Genomic DNA, 17,935 nt, shown 5'->3' on the forward strand with positions numbered 1-17,935 from the left:
CAATCCACTGAGTGTTTTAAAAAAAGGCCTTAAAACATTTCTTTTTAGCAAAGCTTTTGGTCCCCTTTTAGATGTTTTTTATTATCTTCTAAGAATAGCTTTATTTTCTTTTTTTATTCTTTCTTTTTTGTTTTATTTTTCTCTTTTTTACCTGTAGCACTTGAGATTTATGGATGAAAAATGCATTATAATTAAAATATATTATTATTATTGTTCAACATGGAATTATCTATTGATAGCTCCAGCACAAAACTAGACAAATGTATGAAACTTAATCGGACTCTGTCATGTTTAATTACCCTGGAAATCAAGAGTTCTCGCGAGAGCAAAATTTGAATTTGCTCAGCGAGTGACTCTGGCATTGGGTAATGCTGCTCATTAACTATGCCCTTGTAGCCGAGCTGCACCAATCACATCGGTGTATCTGATATAGGCAGACCAGAGTCTTTTGTTTTTGTTTAGTTTAGTTTTGTTTGGGTCTGGATTTCAAGGCTAGTGTTTAAATATATTCTCCATGCTAACAATTAAATTCAGTTAAATTTAAAGCAAGCAACAGTGGGGAAGACCCAGACTCTTGGTTGGTGGTGTCTGGCGGCCGGTTGGGGTTGAAATGAATAGTGGCAATAACAGTTACAGTAAAAGATAATGGAACAATAGTTAAAAAATAGTCGTTTGTAGTAGTTCATGGCATAGCAGGGCACTGCACGGCATTACAAGGCACAGCGGAGCATGTGTAGCAGGAGCAGGGAACTGTGTAGCAGGGCTAACAGTGTTTATATTCTTTTATTTTCTTTTAAATATAGACAGACGGTGGCCTTCACATATACTTATATAACTGAAATTTCATTCAAGTAACTTCTATGTCTCAATACTGAATAGGAGGCTATTGTCGAGCAATGGCATTTTTTTAATTCTGTTGTTCATTGTAATAGACAGCGGCCTTCATGGTAAAAAGATGGTTTGTAAATGGCCCTTTTGTAAATGCGTGTTACTAAAAAGCAGAAGACTACAGAGTCTCTCTTTAACTAATTAGTATTGCTTTTATTTCAGATACTTAAAGAAGCAAACACAAGCTACCCAAGTTGACCAATCACCGTTCTTGTAGTTCCTACGTGGTATCTCAATAGCTGCTGTAGTTACATTTTTTGAGGAGGTGCACATCAGCTGTGGCAATTGTGTGTAGTCCCTATAGCTATGCCATAACTCCTTTACTCAGTCCAGCTATGAATGTAATTTTTATATCTATTAACACTCAAATAAAATGGCTAGAAGATAATATGGTGCAGTAGGTGGCAAATGGAGTTATTACAGACACAGAACACAAAGTCAATATCTTTTGTAAAGTTACAGTTCAACAAAGCGCTCAGCCCATCCTTAAAGTTGAAGTTGCTCAGGGGCCGTCACTTAGAGACAGTAGTTTTTTCAAGGAAGCTCCAAGATGTATTGGATGAATGCAAAGCAGAGACTTAATGAAAAATCATACATGCTCAATAGACCCCATTTCTAGATAAATAAATGTAAGAAAATTGTATTGAAGCAGGGCAGAGCTGAAAAAGAGTAAGTAGGCTCTTCAAACAGTCCCAGGGGTATGTAAAGGTTAAAAACACACAGGGATGAGTGTGGAAGTCAGAGAGGGAGACGGAGAGAAAGAGGGAGAGATTGATGGACTGGGTAGATCTATGGAGGCAGTGAAACAAACGAGCGCTGCAACAGGTTGGAATTAGATCAACACTATCAAGCAGCCCAGATACAAGCTGTGATACCTGGGAGAGATGGATGGGGAGGTTATGTGTGTGCGCCCGCAGGAATTTTGGTAGTGACTGTGTGTGTGTGCTGCTAATCTATTTATTTACCTGTCATTGGCTGCGATAATGGTTTTCATCCCTTCTCTCTCTCTGTCTCAGTCTATCTGGTGATGGGGGATTGGGTTTTGTGTGTGTCGCTTGATAATCAAACCTGTATTTTCTCATCAGACTCTAATCAGACCAATTACACGCGTGACGGAGAGCGTGGGCAGGTTGATGTAGGGGAGCGATAAGGACACACACACACACACTCAGGCACACACACTTTGGGATTAAGCGCTCTGACTTGGGGTATCTGCGTCTCTTATCGGGGACAACCATCCCTGACATGACCTGTCAGCAGTCATGCCAAAGGTGTCTCTCACTCACAAACACACATGGGCACATACACACATGGATCATGCATGCAATGCACCATGCACCAAATAAAACCCATGTCTTAAAAGGAAACCAGACTTCTCCTATCTCATCAACCATTGTCACCCTTCCATCCCATCCATTTTTCCAACAGTGAACTCAGTTTTGTACCCAATTCTGCTGGTAGGCACTTCTTGTAACATGACAATGGTTGTGTGGTATGAATATGTAATTGAAAGTTTGTCTTTTTTGGCAGGCATATGATGGCTTTGCAAGCCTGGGTATCTCCCGTCTCCTAGAACCATCAGACATGGTGCTGCTGGCCATTCCTGACAAGCTAACAGTAATGACCTACTTGTACCAGATCCGGGCCCACTTCTCTGGTGAGGAACTCAACGTGGTGCAGATAGAGGCTAACAGCAGTCGCAGCACCTACAAGGTGGGCGACTTTGAAACGGATACAAACGCCTCCATAGGTCAGGACAAGTTCTATGCTGAACTTAACGACGTGCAGCACCACCAGGCTAATTTTGACCCCGTTGAATCTGCTGGTGGTTTTAACACTGAATCCAATGGCATTAAAGCCGGTGAGGAAGAGATGATGGAGCCTGTTCGGAAGGCCGAAGAAGGAACGGTCAGCTTGCCAGCAGCAAGGCCTTTGCAGTCCTCTCCTCCTGTCCCATCGCCACGCACAGCATTAGCCGCTGCAGCGACAGACTCGACCCACATGACGCCGTCAAGCTCTGAGTACAGAGGGAATCTGCTCAAAGCCAACACTTTAGACCCTAGCGAGTTACCACAGAGAATGGACCGAGAAATGGAGAAGGGAAGACAGCAGAAGGATGAGGTGGGAGAGGAAAGAGGAGAGGGAAGTACAAACCCAGGGTCCCCCACCAGAAGAGGGGCTTTACCGCCCCACCAGAAACTGGGTTTCTCCTATAACAGGGATGCCGACCTCATCAAGAAGAAGAGGGCCAGCTTGCGTCACTCGGAGTCTGAGCCAGCCTCAGACATCAGCTCTCCTCCAGTCAACCACACAGACACGCCCCCCAAACAGGTAAACACCCAGAAAAAAAACCTCAGTAAGGTAAACACACACTAAACATGTAAATAGATAGATAGTTCCAGAGTGCAACTAAATGGCTACAATATATATATTTTTATTTTTATATATTTATTTCACCATATCTTTTTCTTGGTATTCCTAAAGTAGTTATGTAATGTAGGAGTCAACGTGTTATGATTTTGTCTCTTCAAAAGTGCTATATTTTGTTTCGCTACTATTGTACTATACTTTTGTATGAGACATTAATTGAGAGACATCCAATTTTTAACATGCTGAATAATTGATATTTTTCAATTTTCAATATTTTTTTCAGTGTTTTGAATATTGTTAAACATGTCCTTTAAGGTACAGTAAGAGATTCAATAAACTATCTCAAAGCTTATTTTGAATCCTGTACATTAAACAACCTCTGGATCAGTCGGTATGATTAGACTAGACTAATTCACGTCTTGTTGCTTAAGTCAGGTATTAAGATTCTGACAGCGTTTACTTGCAGGTAGCTGCCTGGCCCCTAAATGGATTGTTCGGGTTTTTATCCTTGCCCCCTGGCTTTGATTGAAACCTTTACTGCTACATCAGTCATAAGACAGAAGATGTGGTGAACATTCATTTCCTCTTGGCACTCGCTAAGCTTCCAATCCCGACCTCGCTGATGCCATTGCAGAGATGACCGTACCGCAATTCTCCCGTTTGCATTAGATGTTGTCGTCGCCTGTCTCATTGCCGAGACCCAGACACATCGAGTCCGGGCCCTTAACATGTGGCGACTATAGAAGGCACCCAGGAGAACCCCCTGCTTTGACATTTCATTATATTTTTCATTATATTTCTCATCCCTTCAGTTGATGGCAGTTGGTGCCGTGACTGCTCAGGCGTGGTGACGCTTTGCGCAGAGCACACCTCATCTCGTCTCACACACACACTGACACGCGCCTTCAAGGAGAATTCCGGTCGATTCCAACACGTAGCTCTGTTGTTTGTAAATGTGGAGTAGTGTCAGTGGATAGAAAAACTCAAACAATCGGTGCTGCCTACACCGTGTTATCCTCCTGCTAGAGTTAGCACCCAACAGGCTTAAACAGGGCAAGTTTTAAACAGGTTTTTAGCCTCAAAACATGCTCAAAATGTCAAAAGTACCTACCCACGTGAAGTGATTTATTCCGAGTGAACACAGTGAATCGGACTGCTGTAGATTTGAGAGAAATGCATGAAAGTTGTGCTAATTTAGCGCTGTTTAGTTCCGGTGTTGAGACGGCAGGAAGAGCGCTTAGGGACCGTCTACAAAGTACAACACAGAAAATAGAAAAAACTAAAATATACAGGCTATCAATTTAATGATTTAAATAAGGTAGTGTCTCCAAACTTACCTCAATTGTGACTTGTCTCCTGCTAGTTGTACTACAGCACTTACTTTTAAAAAATAAACGTCATCTTATTTTTGAAAATGTGTTTGTATTTCTTTTTTGTGTTGTAGTTTGTAGACGGTCACAAAGAACTCCTTGTAGTATCAACACAGGAACTATACACACCTGAATTAGCACAACTTTCATGCATCTCTTTCACATCTAGAGCAGTCAAATTCACTGGCCCTCATTTATTAACCTAACGTGGAAACCAGTGCAGATATGAGCACAGAAACCCTCTTACGAGAGGCGTCACGTTGGATTCATGAAACGTTTGTATCACACCAAACGGAGTGTAAGAATGGTCGTACATTGATAAATGCAGCGGCTGGAAACATTTGTAATTTAAACATCACTCCCTAATATATTCTCGGTTTTGAGGCCTCGTCCCTACAATTTAGGTGGAGATTGAAACCTTGACATCTCAGGTTCATTTGCAGTAACATGTGTCCTATTTGGCAGTCTAAAAACTGGTATTAGGCTGTAGAAAGAATGCAGAATAGAAAGAGATAACTGGTGCAGTCAACCGTGTTGCTGTTGTAAATCAGACTCAAGCTGAAGTTTATTTAATTTATACATCCGTGACATATGTAAGCTATAGTCCTAATAGTAATATATAGGCTTAGGCTTATATTAGAATCTCTTAAGACAATATTTAAATAAACATGGTAGTGGAGTTTATGCAGTGTTTATTTTGATTTTACTTATGGTTTCTTTTTTGTGAGTCAGAGCCAGGCAACCATAAGCTGTGAGGGAGCGCATGTGTCTCCCAACAAAGAATGTTGCAATGTTTTTCTGCAACATTGTTTTATAACACGTTCATATCTTGCCCTGTTCAAGCCTGTTGGGTGCTAACTCTAGCAGGAGGATAACACGGTGTAGGCAGCACCGATTGTTTAGTTTTTCTCTCTACTGAAAGCACTACACATATACAAACAACAGAGCTAAGAGTGGTAATTGACCGGAATTTTCCTTTAATGCGTGTGTGCAAACAGTCACACACACAAACACACATTGAATACATTGCTGCCTGCGTTGGTTAACCCCAGATTACTGTTTCCTGTTTACAAGTCGAAAGGTCACGGGGCAGGCGGGAGGCAACAGGGGGGTTATGACAGCTATGACACCCCATTTTGAACTGCTATTATCAAGTTAGCGGGATGCAGCCTTGCCTGCACCCAAGCCAGATTTGACTTGTTGAACAGATAAACATGTTTCAGTGCTATACACAGCTTGGTTGTAATATTGCTCGGCCTAAGCCAAATGTAAAAAGCTCTGTTTGCCCACTTTGCACCCCTTTTATAATACAGCCAGGATTACCGTGCAGATACAATTTTAAGCTAGGTTTGTTTTGCTTTCTTGTCAAAGTCGTCATGCTCTCCACACCACTGGACCCAGACAGGGCTGTGAGCCTGGCTTGTAGGCTGGCCACATAATGCCAAAGTGCAGGCCCTGTTTATCATGTACCCTGCTCTTACAGGGTCCGCTTATCTAAATTTTTCTCTCCCTTCCCCTGCTCACTGTACCAGGAGGAAACTTACTACTCCCTGTTAAAATGTGTTAATTTCCATTGCATTTCACTTATTTAGGCATCATAGTTAACTAGACTATACAAGTTAATTAATTTGTTAAGAAGCATAAAACCAGTCCAACCAACATTATTTGATGCTTTTTTTGACAAAATACTTAATTTAGAACCTGTAACTCTAATTGCAAATCTAAAGGTGTTTTGGTATTTGGCTACACACCTGTAGTTAATTTAGGATATTTTCTTTTTCAAAGGAGCCAATACCTGCCCCTGTATCAAGTCCCCCTGCTGAGAAGGTGAGTACAATTTTGAAGAGCGTAAGAGGTTACATATGTGAAAAAACACCTTACACTAGTATACATGAATGTGTGAGAGTGTACAAGCACACTTTTTTTTTTTACACAGTTTTATTAGAAATCAACTGCGCCCAGTCATTAGCATTGTTTTATGTTATCACTCTTATGCCCTGTGGTTGCACACAGAAGGTGCTGTCTCGTCAGGAGGAGCTTAAAGAGAGAGCCAGAGTTCTCCTGGAGCAAGCCCGCAGAGATGCTGCAATGAAGGCAGGAAACAAGAACGTCCCCAACTCAGCCGTCACTGCACCAAACAGTGCCACAAATGTCTGCGATGTAAGTCAAAGTGGTGTGTGTTTGTGTGTGTGTGACAGTACTGTCCCATCTTAAATGGACCAAAAAACTGACCTCTTATTTTTCAAAAAAGTCTCTTCCTGAGGCTCGGTTTGGGTCAGTCTGGGTCTTCAGGTTTTTGAGGAGGGGGCAGGTCCGTCTGACCTCTTCTGTGTGTAGTAAGGAAAGATTGTCCTGAGTTGGAGTTGTCTGTCCTCCTGCCTCTTTGCTCCATGTATTGGAGTGTTGTACAGCATTGCCTGAGTGTGCCGGAACAACTAATAGAGTGACCACCAGCCTCTTCAACACCCTCACTTCCACAGTTCTCTATTCGCTGCTCACTACACTTCCAACATGCTGGAAAAGCCTGTCTCATCCTCTGTCAGTCCACTTTATGCTTTGAGAAGGAGAGAAGACTTTTCCTTATTAACTTCTGCTCAGACTCTCTTATGGACTGCTGAACATCACAACCTGAACATGTCAGTTAGAAAAACCAAAGTGTGGATTGACTCTCTCTTTTAGTCTCTCTCGTTGGTCATCATGACTTTGAACAATTATTTTGACATCCTGACTAAATTTGCTGCCCCCTCAACTTCCCCAAACACGGAGTAAATGTACACAAAACACCTGTCAGCAAAAGTACATTCACTGTAAAGGGGGGTGGGAATTGCTGTTCCGAAGCAAACTTAACTAGAGAAGAAGTGAGTGAAATTGCCGGCTCTGAACCAAGCACGCTCCACTGAACATAATATACTGGGATGGGGGGTGCACACTGATGGACCAGGAGTTACCCTGGGAAAGAACTGTTGTCAAATGTTTCAGAGAAATGAAAAGGGGATAAGACGAAAAAAATGGTCTTGTGAGAATTGTGAGGACAACGGATTTGAGGGTAAAATTAAATAAATACCCCTTGGTAATGAAATATCTAAAAGGCAGCAGCCGCATGCCCCTGCTGCCTGAATCCTTAAAGAGATATATGCCCTTGAATTAGATGGTTTTGTGTGTGTGTGTGTGTGTGTGTGTGTGTGTGTGTGTGTGTGTGTGTGTGTGTGTGTGTGCAATCACAGGCGCGCACATATGTGTTTGTCAGTGTGTAGGCATGCAAATGTATGTGTACAAGTCTCTGTGCAGGAATAACAATTTTGGCATAATCTGAGAAAATAAATGAAGAACTTCCAAGGACTGGTGGTGTTAAAAGTCTTCAGAGAAAGAAAGCAAATTAAAAGAGTTTTTCAAAGCTGCTGCAGTGCCGATATATTTCCTTAGCGACAAAAAATAGGTCCTCTTCTGTCCTTTGTTGTGCGGCAAGATGGCCGACTTCACTTAGATTAGCTCCTTAAAGTAGCCAGACCCAACCCTCCGCTTTCTCTCTCCATCTCCTCCTGATTTCCTTACTCATTTCCAAGGACAATTGGTTAATAACCCCCACACATACACACAAACACACACACTGCTCCCATGCATAAAGGAAGTAGGGAAAGGAGGAGGGTTGAGAGGAAGATATTGAATTGTTTACACTTTTTTTAATAGAAAACATTGATCAAAGGAATACGACTGGCCTTGAGGCCAATGTGCTGATAATTGTTAGTGATTCAGATTAGATTACTTGATGTCTTGTTTTGATTAGCGTGTGTGTGTGTGTGTGTGTGTGTGTGTGTGTGTGTGTGATTATCAGCTGAAGAGGCCCAGCATTTCCCATTTAACTCTCCATCCGTCTAAGTAGATGCTTTGCGGTTTAGCATGCATAAGGTATAATTTAATTCAATTAAAGCAGGCTTCATTCTTCCAGAGAAGTGGCTAATGTGGGGGCAACAGAATGATTTGGGCAGAGGGAGAGGAGGGGGCTACATTAGCTGTTTTGGGGGTGTAGCATTCAAAACACAAATGACAAATCGGTTAGTTTGACATCTCTTTTTTCTTTGTGATCAAATATTGTTTATTATACAATTAACAAACACTACTACTGGGACATACAATACACTGAGACATAAGAACACGTACCAGGACCAAAAACTACATAGAGGAAAAACGGGGAGGGGGGGAGACCTAATAAAAACACAACAGTAGGAATGGAATCTGCAGTTTAGCAATAAGACATAACTTATTAGACATACACAAACAAACAAAATACATTGGCAGAGAGACAGATATAAGACATATGGGACCAAACACATGCAAGTCTAAAGCATGGATTTCAAGGATTCAGCAATATTGAGCCAAGAGTCATAATTATTATGTGGCACTACAGTTTGAAATCTATTAACTAAACTCGTGTCTTATTCAAAGCTGTAAAAGTTATGGGACAGTACAATTGGCAATCAGTCGAAAAAAATTGAAAGATAAGTGATAAGCCAAATAATCATTAATTGCAGGATAGCACTAATTCTCCAAACAGAATAAGCATTTTTTTTTTTTATTTGAAGTTTTTGGGTCAGGTATGATAACTGTTGAGAAATCATCTCCTGAACAGCAATTGGTGACAAAACTAGAATTACAAAGTCTTGTCTTTCTGCGTGTTATTATTTTCATCCTCTTTGATATCATTCCCCCCAGCCACTAAAAATAAGAAACTTATCTATAAGCAGATCTTCATGTATCTGTACAATAAACTCGGTTTCCCAACATACACCCATGCTCATTCTCATCAGAAACGGCTCCCCCACACTTATCTCCATAGCATATATCTTCATCTAAACCATACCTTGTTCAAAACCTAAGAAAGAAATGCCCTTTTCAGTTGTGTTTGAACTTTTTTAAACACCATCAAAGAAAGGCGCAGCACATAAACATTACAGAGAAGTGTAAGGATAATAACTCTTTTGTAGCAGCAGAACAGTTATTGTACAATTTGTTATTCATAATACCAACAGCCACAGTGACTGTTGTCATTAGGAATGTAGCTTGATGCAAAACATTATGTTGGATTGTGTGTGTGTGTGTGTGTGTGTGTGTGTCTAGCCCTGTTCTCTTGACCTATGCTCTCCCTCCTGCCATCCCTAATTGTAGCCCACAGTGACTTGTTCTTTCATCTAAGGTCACAGGTTCAGTTTTCTCTCTTCCTCTCCCTCCCTGTCTTCACTTTCTCTCTCTCTCACACTCTGCCTTTTTTTGTTTTTTTGTTCTCATGTTTTTTTCTTTTTCACTCACTGTCTTTTTCTGCCTGTCCTTTGTCTTTCTCCACCACACCTCATCCTCCTGTTTTCTCCATCTTGTTTTGCTGTCTGTCCTACTCTCTGTGGTCTTTGATGATCAAGCACCACTAATAGTTTTGTGCCCATCTCTTTCTCCTTCTGCTCCGCCTCATAGGTGGCCTTCACAACATATGCAGATGTATTGTAATATTGTAATGACACCACCCCCTACTCACACAGCAGCCAGATTGGTAATTATTGAGCTTTACTAAAAAATTATAGGAAAAGGACTTTATTCTCTCATTTTATCATTAATGCAGTTGCCCAATTTTTGTTTGTCTTGCTTTTGCTCTTTTAGTCTTTTCCACTGTTATTATTTTAATAGAGAAGTGTGTGTGTGTCTGTGTCTATTCGCTTCAGCTCTTCTCATCCATTAGCAGATGAGAACAGTAATTTCACACCGGCCTGGCCAGGCTAATTATCCACACTAGGTTTGGGAGAAGTGTATTTGTGTGCATGTGGACACAGAAGCGTATGCTCCTGTGTGTTTGTGTGCAGAAATATGTCTGTACTTTGTGCCATTACATAGCGCATGTGTAATTTTGCAGTCTTTTAAGAATGTGTGTGTGTGTGTGTGTGTGTGTGTGTGTGTGTGTGTGTTGGGTATGCGTGTGTGTGCGTTGGATATGCGTTTGAGAGTGCACGTGAATGCCCTGGTGTTTTCCAGGTAAGAGACTTCCCCTGCTCACTGACTCGTTGTGATTCCTATAATTGGGTCCCGTTTGATTTTTGCCGACCAGCTCTCTCTCCCCCCCCTCTGTTCCCCCCTTCTCCTCCTTAGAAGTGGAGGGGACTCCTAGGTCTGCTGTTGTGACCTGTGGGTGTTGTCATCTACTCCCATCTGCTCTCTGTTGTCCGATCCTGACTTGACTGCATTCATGTCCTCATTTTCGCCTCTCTCTTTTTCTTTCATTTATTTGTGTCACAGGTGGCCAGAATCAAAGGCCCCTCTGGCCGAACCTCTGCATTCCTAAAAAATGAAAAAACACATTATGTCTGAGTTATTCTGATTGTACACATTTCATCCAAGTGATTATAACAAATACGTCAAAATGATAACAGGCTACTTGTTCCCTGACTTTTGGCCCGAATTGCTAAACACTGGATAAGTGGAAAGGAGAACTTTTGAAAGGTGGCACATTCAGGCAGCCAATTTACTGCAACAAAGAAACAAGAGTTAATATCAGTGTTGAGATACTTAAAACAAAGAAATCTAATTTAAAATAATCCTGTAAGCAGTTAAGAATCTTACAACTCCAGAACATTAATTGCAATCTACAATCGAGATGGCCACCAGTGAAGGGCTGTTTTTTTTTCAGAAAATACATAAATGCCTCCGTCAAAAATTCAAATATGACCTTGTGTGCACTCCTTTTTGTCCACACATTGTCATTTCCTGCCCTCCTCCTCTTCCTGTCCTCTCTCCTTGTCAACTTTCTCCCAGCAGTAATAGTTTTTCTCCAGGTCTCATTTTAAATGTGGCTACCCTCCCTTTCTTCTCCTAGCTCTCTTTTTTCTTCTTCTCTTCTTCCTCTACCTTCAACCCCCTTCATTTTCTCTTGCTCTCTCTTCTTTTTGAAGAATGTGCCCTTAATGAAACTAAATAGTTTGGTGGGCAGTTTCTTTGGACTGTGTGTGTGTGTGTGTGTGTGTGTGTATTAAAGTGTGCGGGTATGCTGAATTGGCTGAAGTGGAGATCAAAGGCAGTCTCTAAAGTGTGCGTGTGTGTGTGTTAACGAGCAAGAGAAAGACCGCTCTCTCAATTGCATCACAAGAGCTGATCAAGCCATCAGAGAAGAAAGCTGTAACACACACACACACTTGCATTCCCCTTCTGAACACATGTACCTCTCTTTCTTTTGTCAAGTTATCACATGCCTCGTGTTCACATCTGAAGTGCAAGTGCCAAAGGATTTTCATGTCCACCCTGTAGCTCATGTCTCTCTCCATTTTGTATTCATAAAATATAAAAGATGAAGTCCTCAGATGAGAGAATATTCATAGAAAGTTCATTAAAAATGAAATCACAGTAATCCACCACTTTTCTAAGTGCCTAAAGAATTAACAGTTTATATGGAAATTTAATTTACTCTTATCCATGTGGCTGTGTGACATAGAATTGAGCGTTGATTTGAAATTTTAAATGTGTTCATACAAGTGTTCTTTTTTACTAAATAGACCCAAAACCTCAACGAGAAAGTTAGAAACCAAATGTCCCTATTGTGCATTTGTATTTGTGTTTCCTCTGCATCTGAACTTGCGTGAACATTAGTAAAAGTAGACAAAGTACAGGTAAAGGAAGAAATCAGCTACAAAACATTTAAATGTCAAATCATTAAAATGTTTTTCACCTCCCAATCCTGTTGACCCCTAGCAACTACCAGGACATGTATGCAGGCTAAAAGGATACTATTTGCAAGTTGAAGTGGTCTTGAGGTTTACAGTAGGTTTTACCAGTCATCACTGTTAAGTTTTACAAACCACCCTGATAGTTCCTAGGCTGTCCGAAAATTCATCCTTGGGGGGACAGAAACCTTTGCCCCTGAACTGAGACTTAGATGAAGGTAAAGTCCCTGATTTACTGGACAGGTTGCTGGAAAAGTTGCTGAAGTCAAAAAGGGGCCAAGGTTAAATAAAACACTGCAATTACAAGAAAAAAATTTCAAAATAACATACGTAACGCATATGTAACATTTCAAAGGTCAGATATACAGTTAAGCAAAAATAAAGTCTAATGGCCCTGACACACTAACCCAACCGCTGAAGGTTGTTCAGAATACAAACTCATATTTTACTAAAATAGTTAACCGAAACAAGAGACTTAGGCCATGCAGTTGTTGAATCTGTCTTCATTTCAGATCGACAAAGGTCGTTTTAAAATGTTTTTGTCAGATTTTAAGAGAGAGGCTGCCAGCCCCTACGACTGACAACGTCACAGAACACACCAAACGGACTCGAGTCAGCAACCTCGCCAGACCGTCCGACGGCCAATCATTGGGTTAGTGTTAAGGGCCCTATCTTGAACCCGGTGCAGTGCAAAGCCCGACGCAAGTGTCTTTGCTAGTATAACCGACGCAGTTGTCAATTTCCCATCCAACACCCGTGTTGTTAAAATAGTAAATACACCTGCACCCATCTTTGCACCCATGTGCGTCCTGATTTTACAAGGAGGTGTGTTCAAGGGAGTTCTTGGCGTATTGGTTTGTTGAGTCAGCGGGAAGTAATCGCGCCATTGACCAACAAAAAACAGGTCTAAAGTCAACAGCGCAGCATTTCATTGTTATTTTTACAGCAAATTAGTCAAATAGCCTAGGCTTATGCACAGCACACGCACACTATACTTGTTTTTGTTTTTTAAAGATTTTTTTGGGGGCATTTCTTTTTCCTTTTTCGGCCTTTATGTGACAGGACAGCAGAAGACAGGAAAGGGGGAGGGGCGCATTACATGCGTCGAGGAGTAAACCTCTATGTATGGGCGCCTGCTCTATCAACTGGGCTCTCCGGGCGACCAACACTAGGCTTCTTACACACACAGGGAAGTGCAGCAGCATACAAACATGCTAAAGATTAAAAAGATTATGAATAAAAAGATTACGAATACAAATATTACGGTGCAAATCCACCATCATAATAGCGATGTGCCAAGGTGCCAACGCGCCTGGCTGTTAAAGGTAATAGGAGATGACAGGTTAGTGTTTTTTTGTCACCTTTTTTGTCTCTGTCTCTTTCTACTTCTCCTTTTTCTCTCCTTCTCTCTACCTTTCTCTGTCCTTCTCACCAGCAATTATCCTGTCTATTTAAAGGGCAAGACCTTACCATCCTACTCGCCTGAGTCACAAGCTTCTCTGACTTTTGTGTAGTCTGTGTTTCACTCCACCTGTTCTACTTGCTCTTGTTAGACACCCCCCGCCCCCCCACCCCTCACACACACACACATATACACACACACACACACACACACACACACACACACACACACACACAGGGCTGAGGACACATTTGATGTCCTCAGAAGTCAAACACACACAAATGTATTTACTTAAGAAAATGTCAGCATAATTTTGCGTACACACACAAATACAATACAAATACAAACAATATTCGCTGTCAAATACACTCCATTTGAAGTGTTTGGCACTGTGCCCTTTTACATTTGCACACATGTGCTGAAGCAGCAGTGTCAAAATAATATTTTTTCCGTTTATTTTCATAGGGACAACTACATAGCGTGGACCATTGCCATGACTATAAATAGCACATTTATTTAGGCCTCTTTTTTTCAAATACACACGGGATACTAAACAGGAAGACGCATACAAAACACCATACAAAACAAACATTGATTAAAAAATAAATAAAAAAGCAAATTAAAGAAAAGCACCTAACCATTTGTGACTTATCCTTTTTATAAAAACATTTTGGAATAATCCCCCTCATTTAACAAATACACATAAACGTATACAGGCGAACATACACAGTCTGAGTCATAACCTCAAACCACAGCAACATGACACCTCTGCCCAAAAAACACACAAACACATTCTGATCATGCAGACACACACACATAAACACACTCACACACTTATATACACTAACACAGAGGTACACAGCCTGTACTTTCACACCACTGACATCTCAGAGATTTGTATTTATATCCATATAACACACACACACACTCACACACAGACAGGCCCGTATCATGGGCACGCACCCGTCGAATCATAATTAGGCCGTGTCCTGGTTCTTTGATAGTCATGTACAGTGGCTCTTCTTTAATTCTTTATCAAATGCATTGATCGCTGTGGGCCTCGCTTGCCCATTGATCCGCGCACTCCGTCTGGAGCCAGCCGATAAGCTCCCCACTCTCTCTCTCTTTCTCTCTCTCTCTCTCGCTCTCTCTCTCTTTCTCTCTCTCGCTCTCTCTCTCTTGCTCTGTTTCCAAAATTAGAGCAATAAGGTGTATAGAAAGTAATAGATTACTAGATTTGGTTCAAACTGTATATGTACAATGATATACAATCCAAAAATATTTGAGTTCAATTGGACGCCTCTGGTGGCCTATTTCCCATAAACTCCATTGCTTCCTGCCACATAGAATATGTTGTTTGTTCATATTTCCCACCTTACCATCAATCGTCTTTCAAAACCTGACTTGGGGACACATTGTGGAGACCAGCAGAAGCAGTGTGTTTTTATTTCTTGAATTAAATTGTTTACAATACCAATGCTCTTCCAAAGAGAATATTTCATATATGTGAAATATGTTGTTAATGCTGAAATTAACTCTCATCTAAAATAAAGTGAAATATAGAGATAAGTCATTGTATGCAAACTGCTTTGGTAACCAGGAAGCTAGTTTTGGATATTAAATTCTTTATGTATTTATGTACTTTCCTGGTAAAGATTTTCAGAAGGTAATAAAGGGGAATATTAAGAATCATATTAATAATAAGTCAGATCAATTCATTTATAGAGCACTTTATTAAAAATAACAAATATACACGGCCGTGTAGTTGTGTACTGTCACGTGTGTTTGTTATTGTGGTAGAATGGCTTTAAATTAAGTTTTACCTGCATCATGTCTGGATCATCATGCTGGCATTTGAAACCATGTTTTTGAGTGTGTGATTACATAGGTGTGTGTGTGTGTGTGTGTGTGTGTGTGTGTGTGTGTGTGTGTGTGTGTGTGTGTGGACACGATAGAGACCTAAAGCACCTCTTGACTGTGAATTAGCCTGTCATGACAAATGTCTGGAACTGCATGACTGGCTGCCAGACTGGCTGGCTATCTGGGAGGTTGGCAAACCCTTTTAGATAGTGATTGTGTGTGTGTATCCCTGTGTGTGTGTTTATGTGGCATCACTCTGTGCCCACGCCAGGTCTCTGTACATGATCAGTGGTGCGTGCCCTCCCTCCCCTTTTCTCCTTGCCCAGAAAAGAGCAACCAAGGCGACAACCTGCTCCCCCTGCTCAAAGAGAGCTTCCAGAGCAGAGAGGGGTCCTCACCCGACGCCAAGCCCACAGAGGAGCCCTCTGTCTCAGCTTCGCACTCAAGCGTTTAGCCTCTCTTCCCCTGGAGGTTCCCAGCAGTCAATGGAAGACACAGTGCACAATTGTTCTTGCTGTCGCCGTTTAAAAAAGAAAATGCTCTTCTCCTCTTGAGTCTTCATTCTTGAAGCAGTGCGACCCACTGACCACCAGCTGACAAGCTTTCTCTCCTCCTGGCTTTGATCATCTCACGAAGCGGTTGGTTGGGTTTATGGTTGGTTGGCGTTCTGCTTGTCTTTTTTTCTCAAAGTTGTGTCCCCATGGTTTTTACATCCGCTGATTGTTGGTGTCCTGTGCTTCCAAAAAATTTGAAGCTTGTGTTTTTACATAAAATATCCATTGCCACTTTCTAAGATAGAAGTAATGAGCGCGATACCCTTTTTTTGTTTTAGCGTAATGTCCACCAGATGGCATTTCATCATCACTGGGTCAACAAGTCTCCCCTATGAGCTAAAAGTGTTCTGACATATCTTGTTCCTACAGAACAAAGTTGTAATTTGGATGTCAATGTCGGTAACAGTTGGGTGACAGACATCAAATCTCCATAGGTCTGGAAAAAAGAGATGGAATGATGTAATGTCCCTGTGGGCGCTGTCTCTGCATTCTGTCCAACTCTTTACATTCACAGTTTTTTGTGAATGTAAAGAGTCTTTTGCACAAGCACATGTTTTTGTTTGATGATGAAAAACCAAATTAACATTTGTTCTGCCTGAAGTTATCATTTCAGTTCCTATAGTTTAATCTGTTATGCCTTTTATGATATATCTACAAGGGACACATTCCAGTTTTAACAATTTCAAAATGACACAAAAGTATATTTAGCCACAGAAAGATTGGATCCTTGATTATGTCACACATTGTCTTTTACACAACAACACCCACTCCCCCATCCCTCGTCTTTCCTTCCAAACACATTCTCATATTTTCTAATCATCGGCTCTGTAGCTGACCAAGCTAGGCGCAAGTCAGATGCATTTTTCTATAGCCTTAATCCTAGCCTCTGGATAGGCAAAGTCAATTTCCCATTTCCTGTCCCCAAAATGGCCGACAACAATAATGCAGTGGGATGTTTTTCGAGTGTGTTGGGGCCTGAGCTGAATGTGTGTATCTACATACAACACACAGGCACACTTAAATTGATAGTTGTATCCATATCTGTAAAGGCCAGATTGGATATCAGAACTAGTCCATAGCCGCAAGGCCATCAGTGACATTACTGGTTATCATATTGCATTTATAAAAGCAGGGAGACACCTGCATAGAAAACATAGTGAGAAAGAAGGAGGTGAGGATGGAAAGAAAGAAATATTGGAAGAAGAACACAAACAAGAATAACATCACCATATTATTGATTAACACATTATTTTAAGGTACAAAAGAATCTTTGGTGTTGGATCGATTTGATATTGAAATAATTCAATATCAATGAATAAGGTCTCTGTTGTATTACTGTGTTGCAAAGTGGGATTTAATCAATGACAAAACGATGCCATGTGGCAGAAAAATAGTTGTATTAAGTTTACTGAAAGCGCCCCAGTATCCTCCACGCCCCCCAACTTATTGTTTGATTTTAGATATTGGTGTATTTTGTTTTGTCTGCTAAAGAATTTTGTAACTTGGGTTTTGAAAAGTGGTAAACCGAAGAAAAAAAAGTTTATCTCCCATTTTCTCTCAGATAACAATTTCCTCCTTTGTTGCCTGGAATTGTGCAGAATGAGAGTGTGTTGTTATGCTTTGACACAATACTTATCTACAAGCAGTATCAACATCCGATTCCTCTCGGTCTCCTCCACACTTTTTATCTCTCTCTCTCTCTCTCTCTCTCTCTCTCTCTCTCTCTCTCTCTCTCTCTCTCTCTCTCTCTCTCTCTCTCTCTCTCTCTCTCTCTCTCTCTCTCTTTATCAGTCTCTC

The 17,935-nt window shown here is 41.1% G+C and overlaps 1 protein-coding gene across 7 annotated transcripts in view; it reads left to right on the top strand.

Annotated features, from left to right (window-relative positions):
• ehbp1 (EH domain binding protein 1) overlaps window positions 1–17,935 on the top strand; it is a 140,957-nt gene that overhangs the window by 74,516 nt on the left and 48,506 nt on the right. For 6 of the 7 annotated variants that reach the window (XM_034897842.1, XM_034897844.1, XM_034897841.1 and 3 more), the window contains 3 exons: window positions 2,419–3,219; window positions 6,414–6,455; window positions 6,642–6,788. In XM_034897842.1, coding sequence (XP_034753733.1) covers window positions 2,419–3,219; window positions 6,414–6,455; window positions 6,642–6,788 — 990 coding nt within the window. The remainder of the gene's footprint in view (window positions 1–2,418; window positions 3,220–6,413; window positions 6,456–6,641; window positions 6,789–17,935) is intronic. The other variant, XM_034897843.1, reaches the window with a different exon arrangement.

The sequence above is a fragment of the Etheostoma cragini genome, chromosome 17 (assembly GCF_013103735.1).
Source record: "Etheostoma cragini isolate CJK2018 chromosome 17, CSU_Ecrag_1.0, whole genome shotgun sequence".
Taxonomy (NCBI): domain Eukaryota; kingdom Metazoa; phylum Chordata; class Actinopteri; order Perciformes; family Percidae; genus Etheostoma; species Etheostoma cragini.